The 15705-nt window shown below is 39.6% G+C and overlaps 1 protein-coding gene across 1 annotated transcript; it reads right to left on the reverse strand.

Annotated features, from left to right (window-relative positions):
* Nucleotides 1-446: 446 nt before the first annotated feature.
* On the reverse strand, nucleotides 447-4881 carry LOC103707491 (translocase of chloroplast 101, chloroplastic-like). Its single transcript, XM_008792000.4, has one exon. It carries the CDS (start codon nucleotides 4805-4807, stop codon nucleotides 713-715), a length of 4095 nt encoding a protein of 1364 aa, XP_008790222.2. The 5' UTR covers nucleotides 4808-4881; the 3' UTR covers nucleotides 447-712.
* Between the last annotated feature and the right edge of the window lie 10824 nt (nucleotides 4882-15705).

The raw sequence follows: 15705 nt of genomic DNA on the forward strand, positions 1-15705 counted from the left end.
GACTCAATGCTTACGTAATGTGATGCATACCCTGGTATGCCTCTAGATACTGCTGTAACATACTGGTTGTTTAACTGATGAAGTAAATGATGTCGATGGAACATATAAAGAATAGGAATGCTTACTAGAGTAATATTACATATAGAATACATTAATGCTGTTTCTAAGATATCAATGCACAATTGCATGATGTCAGAATTAGATGATCAATTTTCTGGATGCCAACCACTGAGTGCTGTTCCAATACTAGGACACTGAAGAAGAATGTCTGGGATGATTCATACTTCCAAGCCCCCATTATCTTCTAAAAGATCCTTTTGTTTCTCAAATAAGCAAAAAGAATAAAATTGGATGAAATGAAAGGTAAAACACTGGGACAGATTAAATTAGTAGTATTCGCAGATATACCCTGGTAATCAGCAAAAAAGCAACACATATTTAAGTTATCATATAAGCATACTAGCATGAAAGGCTTCATCTTCAACAAGAAAATACAAATAATTGCACAACTATGAACCAGAACCCATAACACTGTCACTGCTCCATTTCCAACTGAAGTCTACAGTTGAGTTTCTTCATCCTTAAAATCTATCAATAAAAAAAATGTAGAAGTGCAATATTGAAATACATAACCATCCAGGATATACTGGAAAAGCCATCTCTGAAGTTATCCTCAGGAAAAGACTAAAATAGTTTTATTCTCCTGACCTAACTAATAAGCGTAAGACTCACCGGGCTGCAAACTCCTGAAGATCGAAACAGCAATTGGAAGAATACCAACTAGAGCAATCTGAAGCTGTTCTGAGGTGCTTGTCCTGACTGTGATCTGCCCGCTCAGCTTGTTGTTCAACCCAACACGAACCGCCATCTTTGAATTCCTTCCAACGGAGAACTGAGACTGCAAGTTTGCTCCCAAAGCCAAGTCACCGCGCCATCTCATCAGGGATAATCCCAAGGTCGAAAGTGCTTGGCCGATTGGATGATCCTTATCCCGGAGGTGTGCCTCCAAATTGGCTCCGTATGCTGGTTCACCTTGTGCCCGAATACCACCAGTGCTTGCAACAAGACTCACCCTCTTCCCAAGAGAAAGATGATCCTCAATCTTCACTCCAGTTGCTACAGTTTCCCCCAAGAAAGTAACAGACATTCCTGCAGCAGTCTTATTCTTCTTCAAGTTCCTGAATTTGGTCTCACCACGAAGGACGTAAGCAAGCTGCTTCCCAACAGTCTGGATGTCAAAGCCAGCAAGTGTGGAACCATTCTCCCCATGCTTGGCTGAAATTGAGGAATCCAAATGGATGCTAAATTCCTTCTTATCCTTGGTAACTTGAACAGATATTGCAGCAGGAAATTTGCCAGTAAGTGCAAGGCTCTCTTCAAGGCTGACACCATCATAGCCAGAGTCATGATCCCAACCATGTGTATCCAAAACAGGTCTAGCCAAAAGTTGTGATGTTGGCTCCAAGAAGCGGTATCGGTAAGTAGGACTATCACAGTCAAATGAAGGTGGCAATACCATATCAGGTAACGGGACCGGCACAGCTGCAGGAACATTATCCTGATCATAATCTTCAGGCAAATCACCATAACCAAAAGCATCCTGACCACCCTTCCCTCTCTTCTTCAATTCCTTTAATCTTCTAAGCTCCTCCTTCCACTGTTTCTTTTGCAGAAGCTTGACTCGGTAATCATACTCGTCAAAATAGGCCCTCTTTTGTTCCTTAGTGAGCTTTGCAATCTGAGATTTCCTCAGAGGTTTAAAGGGTGGAAGCTGATCATATTCATCTTCTTCTTCATCATGATCAGCATCTGACAAGTCATTCAAGTCAATATCAGAATCTCCGTTCTCACCACCCAGATCAGTGGGTAGCTTTGGGTGTGCTCTAGACTGCAAGAGCGAAGATAACAAGTAGGGAAGTGGTGGTGAACGAAACCGAAATCCAAATAGCTTTCCTGGAGAAGGATCTTGAAGCTTCAAAAGAGAATTAGCTTCAGAGAGTATCTTTGAAGAGTAACACAGCAGCAGCATCTGAGATCTCCAACTTACGCCATTGGGTAGCACCCTTTGCCCATCCCTGTTAGTTCTACAAGATGGGTGGTTCTCGACAAGGGCCACTGGATTCATTAGACGCATATCCCCTGCTGCTTGCCGGATGGACTGCTGAACAACATGCGACCTCTGAGCTATGAACACCTCGTAGCTCAAGGGAGAACCGTTGGGCCCTTCTGGTGGAGCAGAAGCTGCATGTGTGAGAGCAACGATGGCATTAAACCATATGGACGAGCCAAAAGTACTAGTAATGGTTCTCAACAAGGGCAAATCATTAAGATCTCGTGTTTGGGCATCCACACGGTCTACATATAAAACAATATCAGGTGGACATTTCTTTGTATACTTTTTTAAGGATGAAAGGATCCTCCTGTTTGATGACTGGTCCATGACAGAAGCTCTGAGACCGGGAGTGTCTATAACACGAATTTTAACCCCATCAACAATTCCAACAATCTCCTTGACAAAAGATGTTGCTGGCTCAAACGCATTGGTTTGGGATTTTTTTTCACCAAATATAGAATTTATGGTTGCACTCTTGCCAACTCCAGTCTTCCCGAGGACCAGAATGTTACAAGAGAAGTCCAGACCCTCCTTTCCCTCAGCTTCAAGCTGCGAGGCCTTCTTTCTTGCATTCTCAAAGCTAAAGGCTCGATTGGTTTGCCTTCCATGTTTGATACCCTCAGCAAGGTTTAGACGGTAAAGCACTTGGGCAGCCACCGTGTCCTCTGGAGAATGTCCCAGCCTCTGCACGAGGCGGAGGAATTTCACCTTTATCAGCTCAACCCTCTCATGCAACTTCTTCTCTTCTTCAGTTATGACATTGTCAGGCTCTGGTGCTACTGCCAGTTCAGAAGGATTGGAAAGATTTGGTCCAGAAGAGCGGGGAGGAGCAGGTCTGAGAGATGCAGCCGAGGGCCCCAAACCTGCTGGTCTGCTAACGGAGAAGATCCTACCACCATCTTGAGAAGTAATAGTGATGCTCCCATCTGGTGAAGAACCAGTAGCTGCTTTACTAAGTGCAGCTAAGGCAGCAGAGTCGAAAATTTCCTTCCCATCACCCTCCTCATCACTATCCACCTCATCAGAATCCGAAGCAACTGGCCCATCAATGTTACCTGGATAATTCCTTGAAGTGCCAAAACCAGAGCGGGCATTATTGCTTGAAGAACCTTCCTCCAACTCTTTTATGATTTGTTTGGCAGTTTCGGAGCTTTCCAGGAGTGCAACCCTTGCAGGTCCATCAGAAACCATGCCTTCCTCTTCTTCCTCGGCTTCATTCTGTTCCATGTCTTCATTGTCATCCGCTGCTTGAGATCCATCAATACTAGGTTTCAATTCTTCGTCCAAAACAGAACTTGGCAATATACTTTCACCAGTTATTTTATGGTCATTCCCATCTGCCACCACACCTAAAGCTTTCAAGATTTGTCCATCTGCCTCCCTGCTTATAGAACCCTCAGCAAGGATAGGCAATGATTTCACCAGCTGAGATGATACAGAATCACCACCATCTGTAGTCAACTCTGCCCCAAGCTCATTGGGCTTTGACTCCAGATTATTTGCAGCTTGTTTTATTTCAGCAATCGCCTTCTCCTCTCCAGTTTGCTGGTTCAGATAAGAATTTCTATCAATAAGCCCAACATCATTCTCATCATTGAGCTTAGCATCAGAGTCCTCAGCTACCTTGGACTCCACAAGTTCAGAGCTTTCATCCAAGACCTCACCTTTCCTAATCTCTCCAACAGCAGAAATAGCATCACTACCATGCCCATCATCAAGAATCTCTACAAAACAATTAGCTATCTTTGAATTCACAGCAACAGAGCCCCCAATGAAATTCTCAGTCTTCTCTTCCCCACCAACACTAACATTGGATTCAGATGACTCATTCTCTACGGGTTTAGTAGGAGCTACACTTACCGATTGAAGATTCTGATCAGGATCAATACTACCAACAGTGCCAGCTTTTACCTCCTTGAGAGCATCCGGTTCGGCTGCTTTGTGCTTCGATTTTTCGTTCATACCGGCACTATCGACCGCTCCATCTTTCTCAACCTCAGCAGCATCAGGCTCCGCCTCCGCAGACTTTGAGTCCACTACTTCCTTGATAGAAGCTATCAAGTTATCTCTTTCATCTTGGGTAACATGAAATCCGTTCTCCTCGATTCCATCCACAGTGGATTCAGCTGCAACGTCTTCATCCCTGATTGAATTCTCCTCCACACCCAAAATTCCGTCTCCAGAACCCTCCTCCGGATTAGAGTTTTCACCAGAAACCTCTTTCACGATCTCGGACTGAATTCCACCTTCCCTGGCCTCAGAAACCCGAGTCTTCTGCAATTGCTCGCCCCCGTCTCCATCCAAAGCCACGCCTTTATCCACCAAGCTAGAATTTTGATCCGAACCAAGAACTCTAGCGGCGCCGGAGGATCCATCCCCATCTCGTTCACCCCCGAACCCTTCCTCGAACGCCTCGCCCTCGTTGCTCGTCAAAGGCGCTCCTTTTTCCGTGCCCAGGGACGAATCCGAGCGCACCTCGTCGGTGTCGGAGGCGGTCTCGAAGTCCTCATCCTCGACGGCGTCTCCGGCGAGCGAGGGCTTGTTCTCTTTCTGCTTCTGGTTCTCCTCGGAGGAGAAGGAAGCACCAGCGCCGATTGGAAGGGAATCCGTGAGAGAGCTCGGCGCCGAAGGCAGCGACGATGGGGTCCCCTGGGCCTGTGCGGTAGAAAGAGAGGGAGAGGCCGCGGAGGCCATGGTAGATAAGGAAGGGGGTGAGAACCACGCAAGAGGAGTGCAAGGGAAGGTGATGAGGCACAGAGCTGGATTTATTCTACGTTGTGGGTTTTGTTTAGGGTTTTATTTATCAATTTATATAAATAACCTCAGAGAGGCAGATGTTTTCGAGGTAGATTTGGTTTTTATCTCCAGAGAAATGATAGGAACTCTTGTGGGCTCTAAATTTAATAATAAAATATTTAAATTTAAAATCTATATTATTAATTATGGTATATCTTAACTAAGAAAGTTAAAAGTTAAAAAATTACATATTTGCTAATTTCTAATATACCCGTAACATTGGTGGAAAAATAAACAGTAAATATGATATGATATCATGTTTTATTATATCAAAGCATTAAAATCTAGTAATTTCAATATATATATACATATACATATATATATATATATATATATATATATATATATATATATATATATATATACATATACATATATATATATATATATATATATACATATATATATATAGATAGATACATACATACATACATACATATATATACACACACACACGCACGCACATCATGATCAATAAATTAGATTCTTAAAATTTAAATGATTTCTCATATATTTTAGTATAACACAATGGAAACTATTTATTTTTTATCCACATGATGCATGAATTAGAAGACATTAAACATTCGATATTTAGTTTTTATATATTTTTTGTGATATAAGTTATGATCAACAATGCTGATTTTTAGTTTAAATACTATATCATTGATTTTTAGACTTGAGAGGAGTATCCTCGCCTCTTGAGAGAACGTTAGTCCATTTCTATTAACAGATTTTATTAGTCTTTGGGTTTATAATTATGTATTTTTCTCTTTCTAAGACTCCAAAATCTTAGAGCGCAAATGTACTACTATATATTTTAAAAGTTTTTTGAAATTCCTTTATATATATATATATATATATATATATATATATATATATATATATATATATATATATATATATATATATATATATATATATATATATATATATATATATATATATCTAGCATATTGTTTTTAATTCATAGTATAACGTGTTTTAACTTTTTTAAAAGAAAAATCTAAAGAGTGTTGTTTTTAGAATTAAAAATTAGAAAATTATATTAATTTTATATAATTTAATGATTGTTGTTGTTGTCATCCTTGTTATCATTGTTGTTATAGTTTTCGTTGTTGTCATCATTGTCATCGTCATTGCTATCGTTGCTATTAAAGGAGTGGGATGCTAGAGATGTTAATGTTAGTTTAGGACTATAGACAACGAAATAAGCATTATGTGCAACAAAAAGGTAATTATTGTGATCTATCAATCAAAATACAAAAGTCAATATAAAGTGGGCTCTTGATTTTCTATACCTTACTCTTATTACATCTCTTTTCTTGACAATAGTTGTATACTTTAGTTACTAAAAGTTAACTAATATTTCATTTTTCTTATTTTCTAATTTGTTAAATTAAAGTTAGGAGATGTTTGTTGATTTAAGTTGACTCATCTTACTTAACTTGAATTTTAGTTGTTGCTATATATATAATGATTGACTAGTATGGATTTATAGTGTAAAGTATGATTCTCTCCACATCGTATGCCTCACTATTAATAAGTTTAATAATGTATTGAATTTAAATATAAACTTCATGGTCTGTCTATATCTATTTAAGGAAAGTGAATTTTGTGCAACCTAGGTTTTAGCATGATACTACAATCCATAAATAAATTTGTCAACAACTTGTTAGTTTTTTGAAAATATTCATCTTTTTTTATGAAGAGTTACTAGCTCTTAGTAACTTTTTTTTTTTTTTGATACAATAGCGACTCACACTAGATGCATGTGAGTACATCCAGAAAAATTAGAAAGAAGAAGTTGACGGAGAGGGGAAGGAACAGACTCGAGACTCTCCCAGAGGAACTCTCCTGAATGGGGCGAAGTATAGGAAGCAACCCAATCCATAGCACTGTTTGCCTTCCACGAGCCTGTAGATATCTCGAAGCAGTGAGTGCCGGTCCACATGGTTGTGCTAGCCCTCAATCCAGTCAATCACCGTAGTTGAGTCACCTTCAAGATAGATATTGTCTGCACCGAAAACTAATCTAGCATGGGTGATGCCCTCTCACATAGCTCTCAAGTCTGCACTGATGACAGACTCGTCGAAAATATGCCAACCTCCAGCTGCAACAAGTCTGGAGTCATGATCTCTAACCACAAAGTCCACTTTTTCTCTACCTCCATCCTTAGAAATACTGCCATAAAAATTTGCCTTAAGAAAGTTAAGGGTTGGGGGCTCCCTAGAGACAAGAACGGTCCTGCTTGCTACACAAGCTGAGTGAAAATTCCAGATATCCCTGACCGACCTAGGTAAAGCCACAGCAGTAGTACTTGTGACCTCAGCAACATGAAGTAAAGCTCTGTCCACCTCTATCCTTATGTGCACTCTTTATCCTCGAAGATCCAAGCATTTCTGTCTAGCTATATGTGATAGGCCACAAGGTGCATCTGATACCGTACTCTGCCTTCATTGGGACTCCTTCAGCTGGCCTAGGAAGTTCTCAATTGAGGTCACAACCTGCGGTGAAGCCATAATAGGTTAGATGTTGGTAACCTTTAAAGCTATGTTTGGATGTTGGTTAAAAGATAGATAATATAAAATTATGCGAACTCACTGGCAAAACACCACTCAAAAAGTGGTTGATAAATTTACTCTGTCAAATAGGAAAATAACTTTAACCATCCAAAGCATGCTCTCTTTCTCTCTCTCAATTGTTCTTTTTTTCTCCAACTCTATCCCACTATCCCACGAACCATGTAAGCACCAATCAAATAATGGACGAAGTTAGTTGATCAAGGGAATACCAATGGATAATTTTATTTAAGTGGTGATTAGCTATTCAGTATCCAAACATAGCATAAGGTTGCATTTGGTTCCTAGATATGTAACCGATGATGGTTAAAGTTAAGCAATAGTTGTTACTACTTAACCATGTAAAACAATAATGGTTAAAGTGTTGTTTGGCTGCCGCTCAATTAAGCACACCTTCCTATTAAAATAGCAAAAAAAAGTGTTTAGTTGCAAAAAAACATCATTAAGACTCATTTTTACGCTATATAGGCAATGCTCTTATGCATTGTTTTTGCTTGTTTGAAAATGGCTAAGGATTCACCCATTACATGAATTTCAGGTACATTGTTGCCCAACACAATTGGATATAGCTATAGCTCAATCATGGAGGTCATCATTAGGATTGCGTGGCATATAGATGCAAGATGATTTCAAACATTGGTCCCTACTAAAAATTCTAGCATTATCTCAACTCTGATCCATGAATACATGATGCCCATAAATAAAAAATATGAAACATGAGATACGAAATACAACGCAAATATGGGGAGCTTAGAACAGAACAGGGTGCATCGGCTACTTGACAAGCAGTGTGCCAAGATGTAGCCATCGGATGTCGACATATCATTATAACGAAACCCTGAAGTTAAAATGGGTGCCCAAAGGCCATCCAAGTTGCAACTCAAACCTAGGTAAAGTATTAAAAAGATTTCACAGACCTATACTAATCAACTTAAATTTCATGCATGCCATCAAAAAAATTGGATATTATAACAACAACAAAAAAATTAGTCAATATATTTATTAAAATTGCCATAGCATCAAACAGATCACCACTGCAGATTACCCAAACTCCACATGAGATGATCACTTGGTTTCACAAGACCATGACATCAAGCTAACCACCACATGAAAGAGAGAACAGGGCCAAAAGAAAATCAAGGTTGATATTGAGCAATATCGGTGAGGGATGGACAAGGGTGAAGCCAGAATAGGCTACTAGCCACCACCAACAATGTTCAATCTAGAGATCATAGCAAGTAATTAGATGGAGACCCAAGCCAAGCCTTAAGGTACAGTCCCTAAGGACCCATCAACTTCCAATGAAACATAGAGGATATGATAGCTACAGATGATGATGGACATGGAACTGGCGAGAGAAAAAGGAGAAGAGGAAGCATCAATGACACAAAAAAAGGAAAGCAAACAAAGCTAGATCCTACCAACTAGCATGACCTATGGCATTGTGCTAATTGCGAGAGCAGGTTAGGACAATGGAGACTACACACCACCTCTCGGATTGAGCACTAGGAAGGGAAGAAGGGGCTCATAGGGAGGGGAACTCTAGTCGAGGTAAAAAAGAGGCATGAGAACCGGGGTTTAAAAACACTAGGTGTATTTTAGAAATAAAATTGGAGGACTAGGGAGCTTCATTTGCTGATTGAAGTTACTCCTGCCCCTTAAGTTAACTTTAACCACTACTAAATGGTTAAAATATTTTGACTGACTAAAATTAATTAGCAAAAAGTGAGGTTGTTTTGCTGATTAAGTGGATAATCAAGTTCATTTTCTATAAGAAATATTATACAACATTATTTTTCATTTTTTTGACTTGTCTCATATATTGCAATCAATCTTGGTGAAAAAAGAATGACGACTTTTCTCTTGGTCAATAAAAAGAATAAAAACTTCTTATTTCTTAAAATTATCTAATTAAAATTATTTATCATTTTTATTTTCCTTGGGAATTTTCCAACACATATGAACCTCAATACTGAGATCTTTCAATCCCTAAAATCCAAGAAAAAGAAAACAAGAGATTCATCTTTTTCGTCTATTTGGAATGCACTACCAGAAAACACGCGTATAGTGACGGAGATTCCCGTCACTATACCGTGTTTCCGGTTACTAATATGGAATTTGTGACCGGAGCTCCCGTCACTGACTTCGTTACAAAAACACGCGTCGCTAAATTCTCCGTGACGGCGGCGATTCCCGTCACTAACCTCCGTGACAGAACCGCCGTCACTAAGCCGTTACAAATTCAAGAATTAAATATTTAAGAAATTATGTATTTCCCGTCACTATCCAGTTGCGGAGTTAGTGACGAAGGCAACTTGGTCACTGATTTTGTCACAGAATGCGGTCACAAGTTTGGTCACTAATCTGTCACGACCTTTAGTGACAAATTTAGTCGTCACAGACATGGTCACACATTTTGTCACTACATTTGTCATTAATCCCGTCACTGACCTAGTGATAAGTTTACGGTCACTAATTGGTTACAAACGCGCTGAGCAAAATCAATTTTTATTGACCAAAATCCTGTCACTAAGTTTATGACTGCTCGTCACAATAGTTGGTAAACAATTTAGTAACCAAAATTTGGTCACCGATCACAATCTAATAACCTGGTACATTTGGTACATTGATTGGCACATAATAATAATAACAATAATATCATTAATAGCAAAGGCATTCAACATTACGCAAAAGTCATTTTAAATGTCATTCAAAATTGGCATCAACATGTCCTGAATCCATCAAAATCAAAGTCTAAAAATATGTCATAAAGATCAACAGAGATTTCATTCCTCCTAGGAATGCAAAGACCTATCATCTAAGGCAAAAACAATTATAATGAAGCATGATCAGCAGAACCAGAATCACCATTACTCCCCCGATCTGCATGCCTTGGTCCAAAGCCAATCTCTTCTCTCATCTTTTGAAGAACCTCCTCTTGCCATTTTTTCTTTTCCTGCTCAAGAATACGTAGAAGGTCTTCATGAGTGTACAGCTCTGGAGCTTGACTTGTAGAGGTGGAAGCAGATGATGATTGCCCAATAATTCCAGTGAGATCCTCTAGGGGACTAAAGCTATAGACATGGCCATGAGTTGGGACACCAGTTGCCTCAAACCACAAGTCATAATCACGTGGAGGAGCATCTGAGGTGGAGGCATCACCATATTTTTTGGAGTATTCAGCTGAATACTTTGCCTGCCAGTTGATTTAAAAGAAGAGAAAAACATTATGGTGGATCAAACAAGAGATAAACATGAGCAAGCTCAATAATATTTATGAATCATAAAAAAATTATACTTACCATGACAGCTTCACTTCTCTTATCTACATATCCTCCCATGCCTTGCTTTGTCTTATGCGTCCGATTAAAAGATTCAACTATTGTTGGCTCCCTGCCTAACTTTAATTTCTACAAAAGAGAAAAGAAAAAATTCATTAACATATAATGGGCTAATTTAAGATGACTGAACAATAATATAAAAATTATTATAGAAATCTAATTGAATAAAGATATGTACCAATCGTTCGTCATGATTGACAAATGTGATTGATCCTCCACAGTGTTTAGAGATGCTACCGTTCTTCATGGTGTTTCTATTATTTTTGTTGGCTTCTGATTTCTTCTTCCATTTTGGGGAGATCCAAATATCAATTAGCTTATTCCAATTTTCTCTAGAGATCCAATTAGGGGGTTTATCACGGGCTTTGTTTAAATCTCCTTTTGCTTCCAGAAGCTTTTGGCTTCTGACCTTCCCTAATGAGGTTGTCAATCGTCGCTGACAATGCTTGTTCCAAACTTCATGCACATGATGCAATTGTCCTGGAAGAATTGTGTGTATCTCCTAACAATATATAGATCGCAAGTAATCAGACTTACTATTTGTTAAGGGCAAAAGTTAATGATAAGAAATATAAATTAATTACATCACCTCAAATTTGTTCCACATTCCAACTTTAGCATGTGTAGGGACCTCCCTCCATGACAACCACGGACCATTAAAAAATTGGCGCATGATAGCAACAGCTTTGTGACTGACCTCATAATCAAGAAACCTGCAATTTAAAAAATATTCATTAGAAAATAAATTAAATACTTTAAATGCAACAAACACATAAATTCAAATTAGTGATATAAGAAAGTGATATTTTCATACATTCCTCTTTTGCACCTAACAATCACTTTTCCATTTGCATCAACAGGGGCTTTAAGGGTTGGTTCTGGGCCATTGCTCTGTCTTGGATCAATTCCAAGTTCATCATTCATCTGATCCTCATTCATTATATCCTCATGATTTTGCACTGCACCATTCATTTCTTCATCATTTATTTCTTCATTTGCATCCAACTCTTCAATCATGTCCCCATCAGGAATGTAATCATCATCATCATGACATTCCTCGACACGCTCAGGCAACCTAGGAGGTTGAGGAGGAACTTGAGTAGCAGCCAGTATTAAAGCTGCTTTTCCATTACCTATTGCTTTCCCTTTTTTCTTGGCCATAACTGCACAACAATAAAAAGTTATAGTTATTTCACAATGTAAATGTCAACAAATTCAATCAAAGTAAAGAACAATCAGTAGACCTGTTGCTTTCCCTTTGCTCTTTCTCATGTCTGCACAACTATAATTTATAAGTCTAAAATTAGTTATATTAGCATTCATAAATATGCATGTTGTATTTTAATCTTCCTCAGCCTCATGCTCCTCTTCCTCAGTTTGTTCATCTTCAAAATCTTCTTCTTCATCCTCAAGATCCTCTTCCATTTGGTTAGTTGTCAACTCAATTTCTGCTGCATCAATATCTTCTGCATCTCTATTAACACCAACCAAAATGTCTGGGTCATCAAGCTCATCTGTCATCGAGATTGGGGTAGGAATCCTGTAGTTTTCTTCTTGATAAAAATCAGAAAAATTTTCTTCTGTCCCACTAGGAAGGAACCTACCTCTAGCTTTTGTCTTAATTACTGCCCACCACAATCTTCGATTCTTCTTCTTACCTGGGTAACCAGTATAGAACACCTGATGTGCTTGTTGAGCTAATACAAACGGATCATTGGTTGGAAGTCTTAGTTTGTAATTGATCTCAACGAGGCCATGTTGAGGATGCACTTTCATACCCTTATCTCTGTCATACCAGTCACATTTGAATAACACTACTTTATTACCAATCCCAAAATAGTCTAACTCGATAATGTCAACCAACATCCCATAATAGTCACTCTCAAAGTCATTGTAACTGCTTCCCTTAATGCACACACCACTGTTGAAGGTTCTTTTATCCTTTCCATATTCTTTGGTGTGAAATCTGTACCCATTCACAAAGTAGCCTTTATAACATTTAACTTTATTCCCAGGGCCATATGATAGGTCCTTTAAGCGCCCATCAACATGATTTTTACTGTCATTAACCTAGCATGATAAAAATAATATCGTAAGAATAAATCAAGTGAAAGTCTAATTTATTATTATATTTATGAATTTACAGCTCACATATGATCTAAACCAAGCCGGAAACTCCATTTCGCGTCGTCTTTCCAAATCAATTTGGCTTATATTTGGACAAGATTGCCGGATATAATCATCAAAATACCTACAAGACAAAAGCTATAATCACATATATTGTACTCCATATGCATTTTTAAGCATGATTATAATTAAGTACTTGTGTAACTTACTTTCCAAAAGGTTGAACCTCCACACAATTAAGAAGAACATATAACTCAGCAGCATTAAACTCCTGAGTAGGCAAATGCCTTGCAGAAGGTTTTCCAAAAGGTCGACCTTGATGAGTAAAAATGGATAGACAATCCACGAGATCAAACTCCCCTTCATCTTCATTACGGGGAACTTGATTTAACCTCGTTTGTATAGAAGGCTCAAAATAATGCGAACAGAAAGTTGATATTTCTTCTATGATGTAAGCCTCGACAATAGAACCTTCAATCGATGCTCGATTCTTTACCTTCTGCTTTATATCATGCATAAGCCTATAAATAAGATTAATATGTTAATTTCTCAAATTTAATGGATACAAAGAAACTATATTAATGGATTTACAGAAATTGTTACCTTTCAAAGGGGTACATCCATCTGTACTGCACGGGCCCCCCAACCTTAGCTTCATAAGCTAGATGAACAGGTAAGTGCTCCATTGAGTCAAAAAATGCAGGAGGGAATATCTTCTCAAGTTTGCAGAGAGTTACCACAATATTTTTCTCAAGAACCTCCATATCTTGGACACGCAAAGTTGTGCTGCATAAATCTCTAAAGTAACAGCTTAAAATCCATGAACTTTACATAATCCCAACCCATCAACCCTCAAAATTACAACAATAATCAGTGAAGCAGTCTAAATATATGCAAACCATTGGTAGGGCTAACAAATGTGTCAGAATAAAAATGCATAATATTAAGGAGCTCCTCAAGTACAACATTATTTTTGTCTATTTTAGCAACAGTAAATTCGACACAGTGCCCATATCATGATTTACCCAACCAAGTGATGTGTCCAAGTATCATAATAAAAGCAGCTACTCAGATATATCAAAGTTTCTTTCGTCTATTTTAGCAAAAAAAAAAAAATCCCTCCTCTCTTTCTCTGTCTCCCGTCTCCACCCAAAACAAAACCACTGTCCCCACTCCCCACTCTCCCACTGTTCCGAGCTGTCTCGCTGCCCCACCACCTCTCTCTCTCTCTCTCTCTTTCTCTCTCCGGGCTTGGGCAAAATCTACCGGGATCGAGCTTGAAGAGGAGGAGGAGGAGGAGAAAACTCTTACCGGTGACTGTGAGTCGGTGACCGGAGCCGCGGAGGTTGCCGTCCGGGGGAGAAGGACGCGAAGAGCCGCCGGCCGGTCGTTGAAGAGGCGACGACACCGAGAGGAGGCGGCTATCAGGCTCTCAGCGAGGGAAAAGGGGGGGCGGGGGCGGCGGCGGCGGCGGCTCTCAGCGAGGGAGGGGAGGCCGCGGCGGCGGCTCTCAGCGAGGGGGTGCGGCGGCGGCTCTCAGCGAGGGAGGGCGGCGACGGCTCTCAGCGAGGGAGGGGGGCCGGCGGCGGCGGCTCTCAGCGAGGGAGGGGAGGCAGCGGCGGCTCTCAGCGAGGGAGGGGGGGTGCGGCGGCGGCTCTCAGCGAGGGGGTGCGGCGACGGCTCTCAGCGAGGGAGGGCGGCGACGGCTCTCAGCGAGGGAGGGGGGGCGAGGGAGTGGGGGGGGGGGGGCGGCTGCTCTCAGCGAGGGACGGGAAGGGAAGGGAAGGGAAAGGTTAGGGTTTTGGTATTTAAGTCGGTTTGCAAGCCAAATTGTATATAGGCTGATTTGGGCTAAATCGTGATTTGGGCTAAATCGGTTTGCAAGCCAAATTTCATATCAAATTTTTTTATTATTTATAAGGCTGATTGGATGGGACTTGCAAGGCAAAAATATTTTTGAACTATAAAGTATGGTAAAAAAATTCTATAAAGCAGGAAACTTGCAATAGGGGTGCAAATGGGTCATGGCCGACACCATGAGATTTTAAAATGAGAAGAAGAAATTTGAGTTTTATAGAGAGCGATTGGAATTTGGATTATCGAAGAAATTTGGGCGGAACGGCGGGCACACTTAGTTTCATTTTGGATATTCCTCCTTTTATTTTTTCTTTTAATTTAGGTTTACTCAAAAATAATATTTTTAATATTTTTGGAATTAAAAATTAAATTTGGTGACAGAAATTTTTGTCAATAATCTGTTACTGCCAAAAATAATCTTTTAAAAATTTATAAATACTAGGGTTACTATATTTGTGACGGCTGCATTTGTCACTGTCTGGTTGCAATTTTGGTTATCATATTGCTGACAGATACCCCGTCACTATGATGGTCACTAAGGTTTGGCGCCCATCCTACCCGCGCATTCTATGACCGGTCTGTCACTAAACGGTCACTAAGTTTACACCACGGTGACCAAATTTCTGTCGGTCACTAATCCGTCACAAATAGTAACTGATAACGGTCCGTCACTAATTTTCCGTCACTATACGCGTGTTTTCTGGTAGTGATGGGAGAGAGGAAGTGTGACATACAAGAGGTCATGCAATATGAAGAAGATGATCTATAATGACAGGAGGTCAAACAAAGGTCTTTTTTTTAAAAAAATTTTCAAAAGTAGGAAAGGATAGCTAGCACACCAATTAGTTTGGTAAGCTAAACTAGTCTCCACCTTGAAATGCCCACTGTCCAA

Source organism: Phoenix dactylifera, chromosome 14 (genome assembly GCF_009389715.1).
Source record: "Phoenix dactylifera cultivar Barhee BC4 chromosome 14, palm_55x_up_171113_PBpolish2nd_filt_p, whole genome shotgun sequence".
NCBI lineage: Eukaryota > Viridiplantae > Streptophyta > Magnoliopsida > Arecales > Arecaceae > Phoenix > Phoenix dactylifera.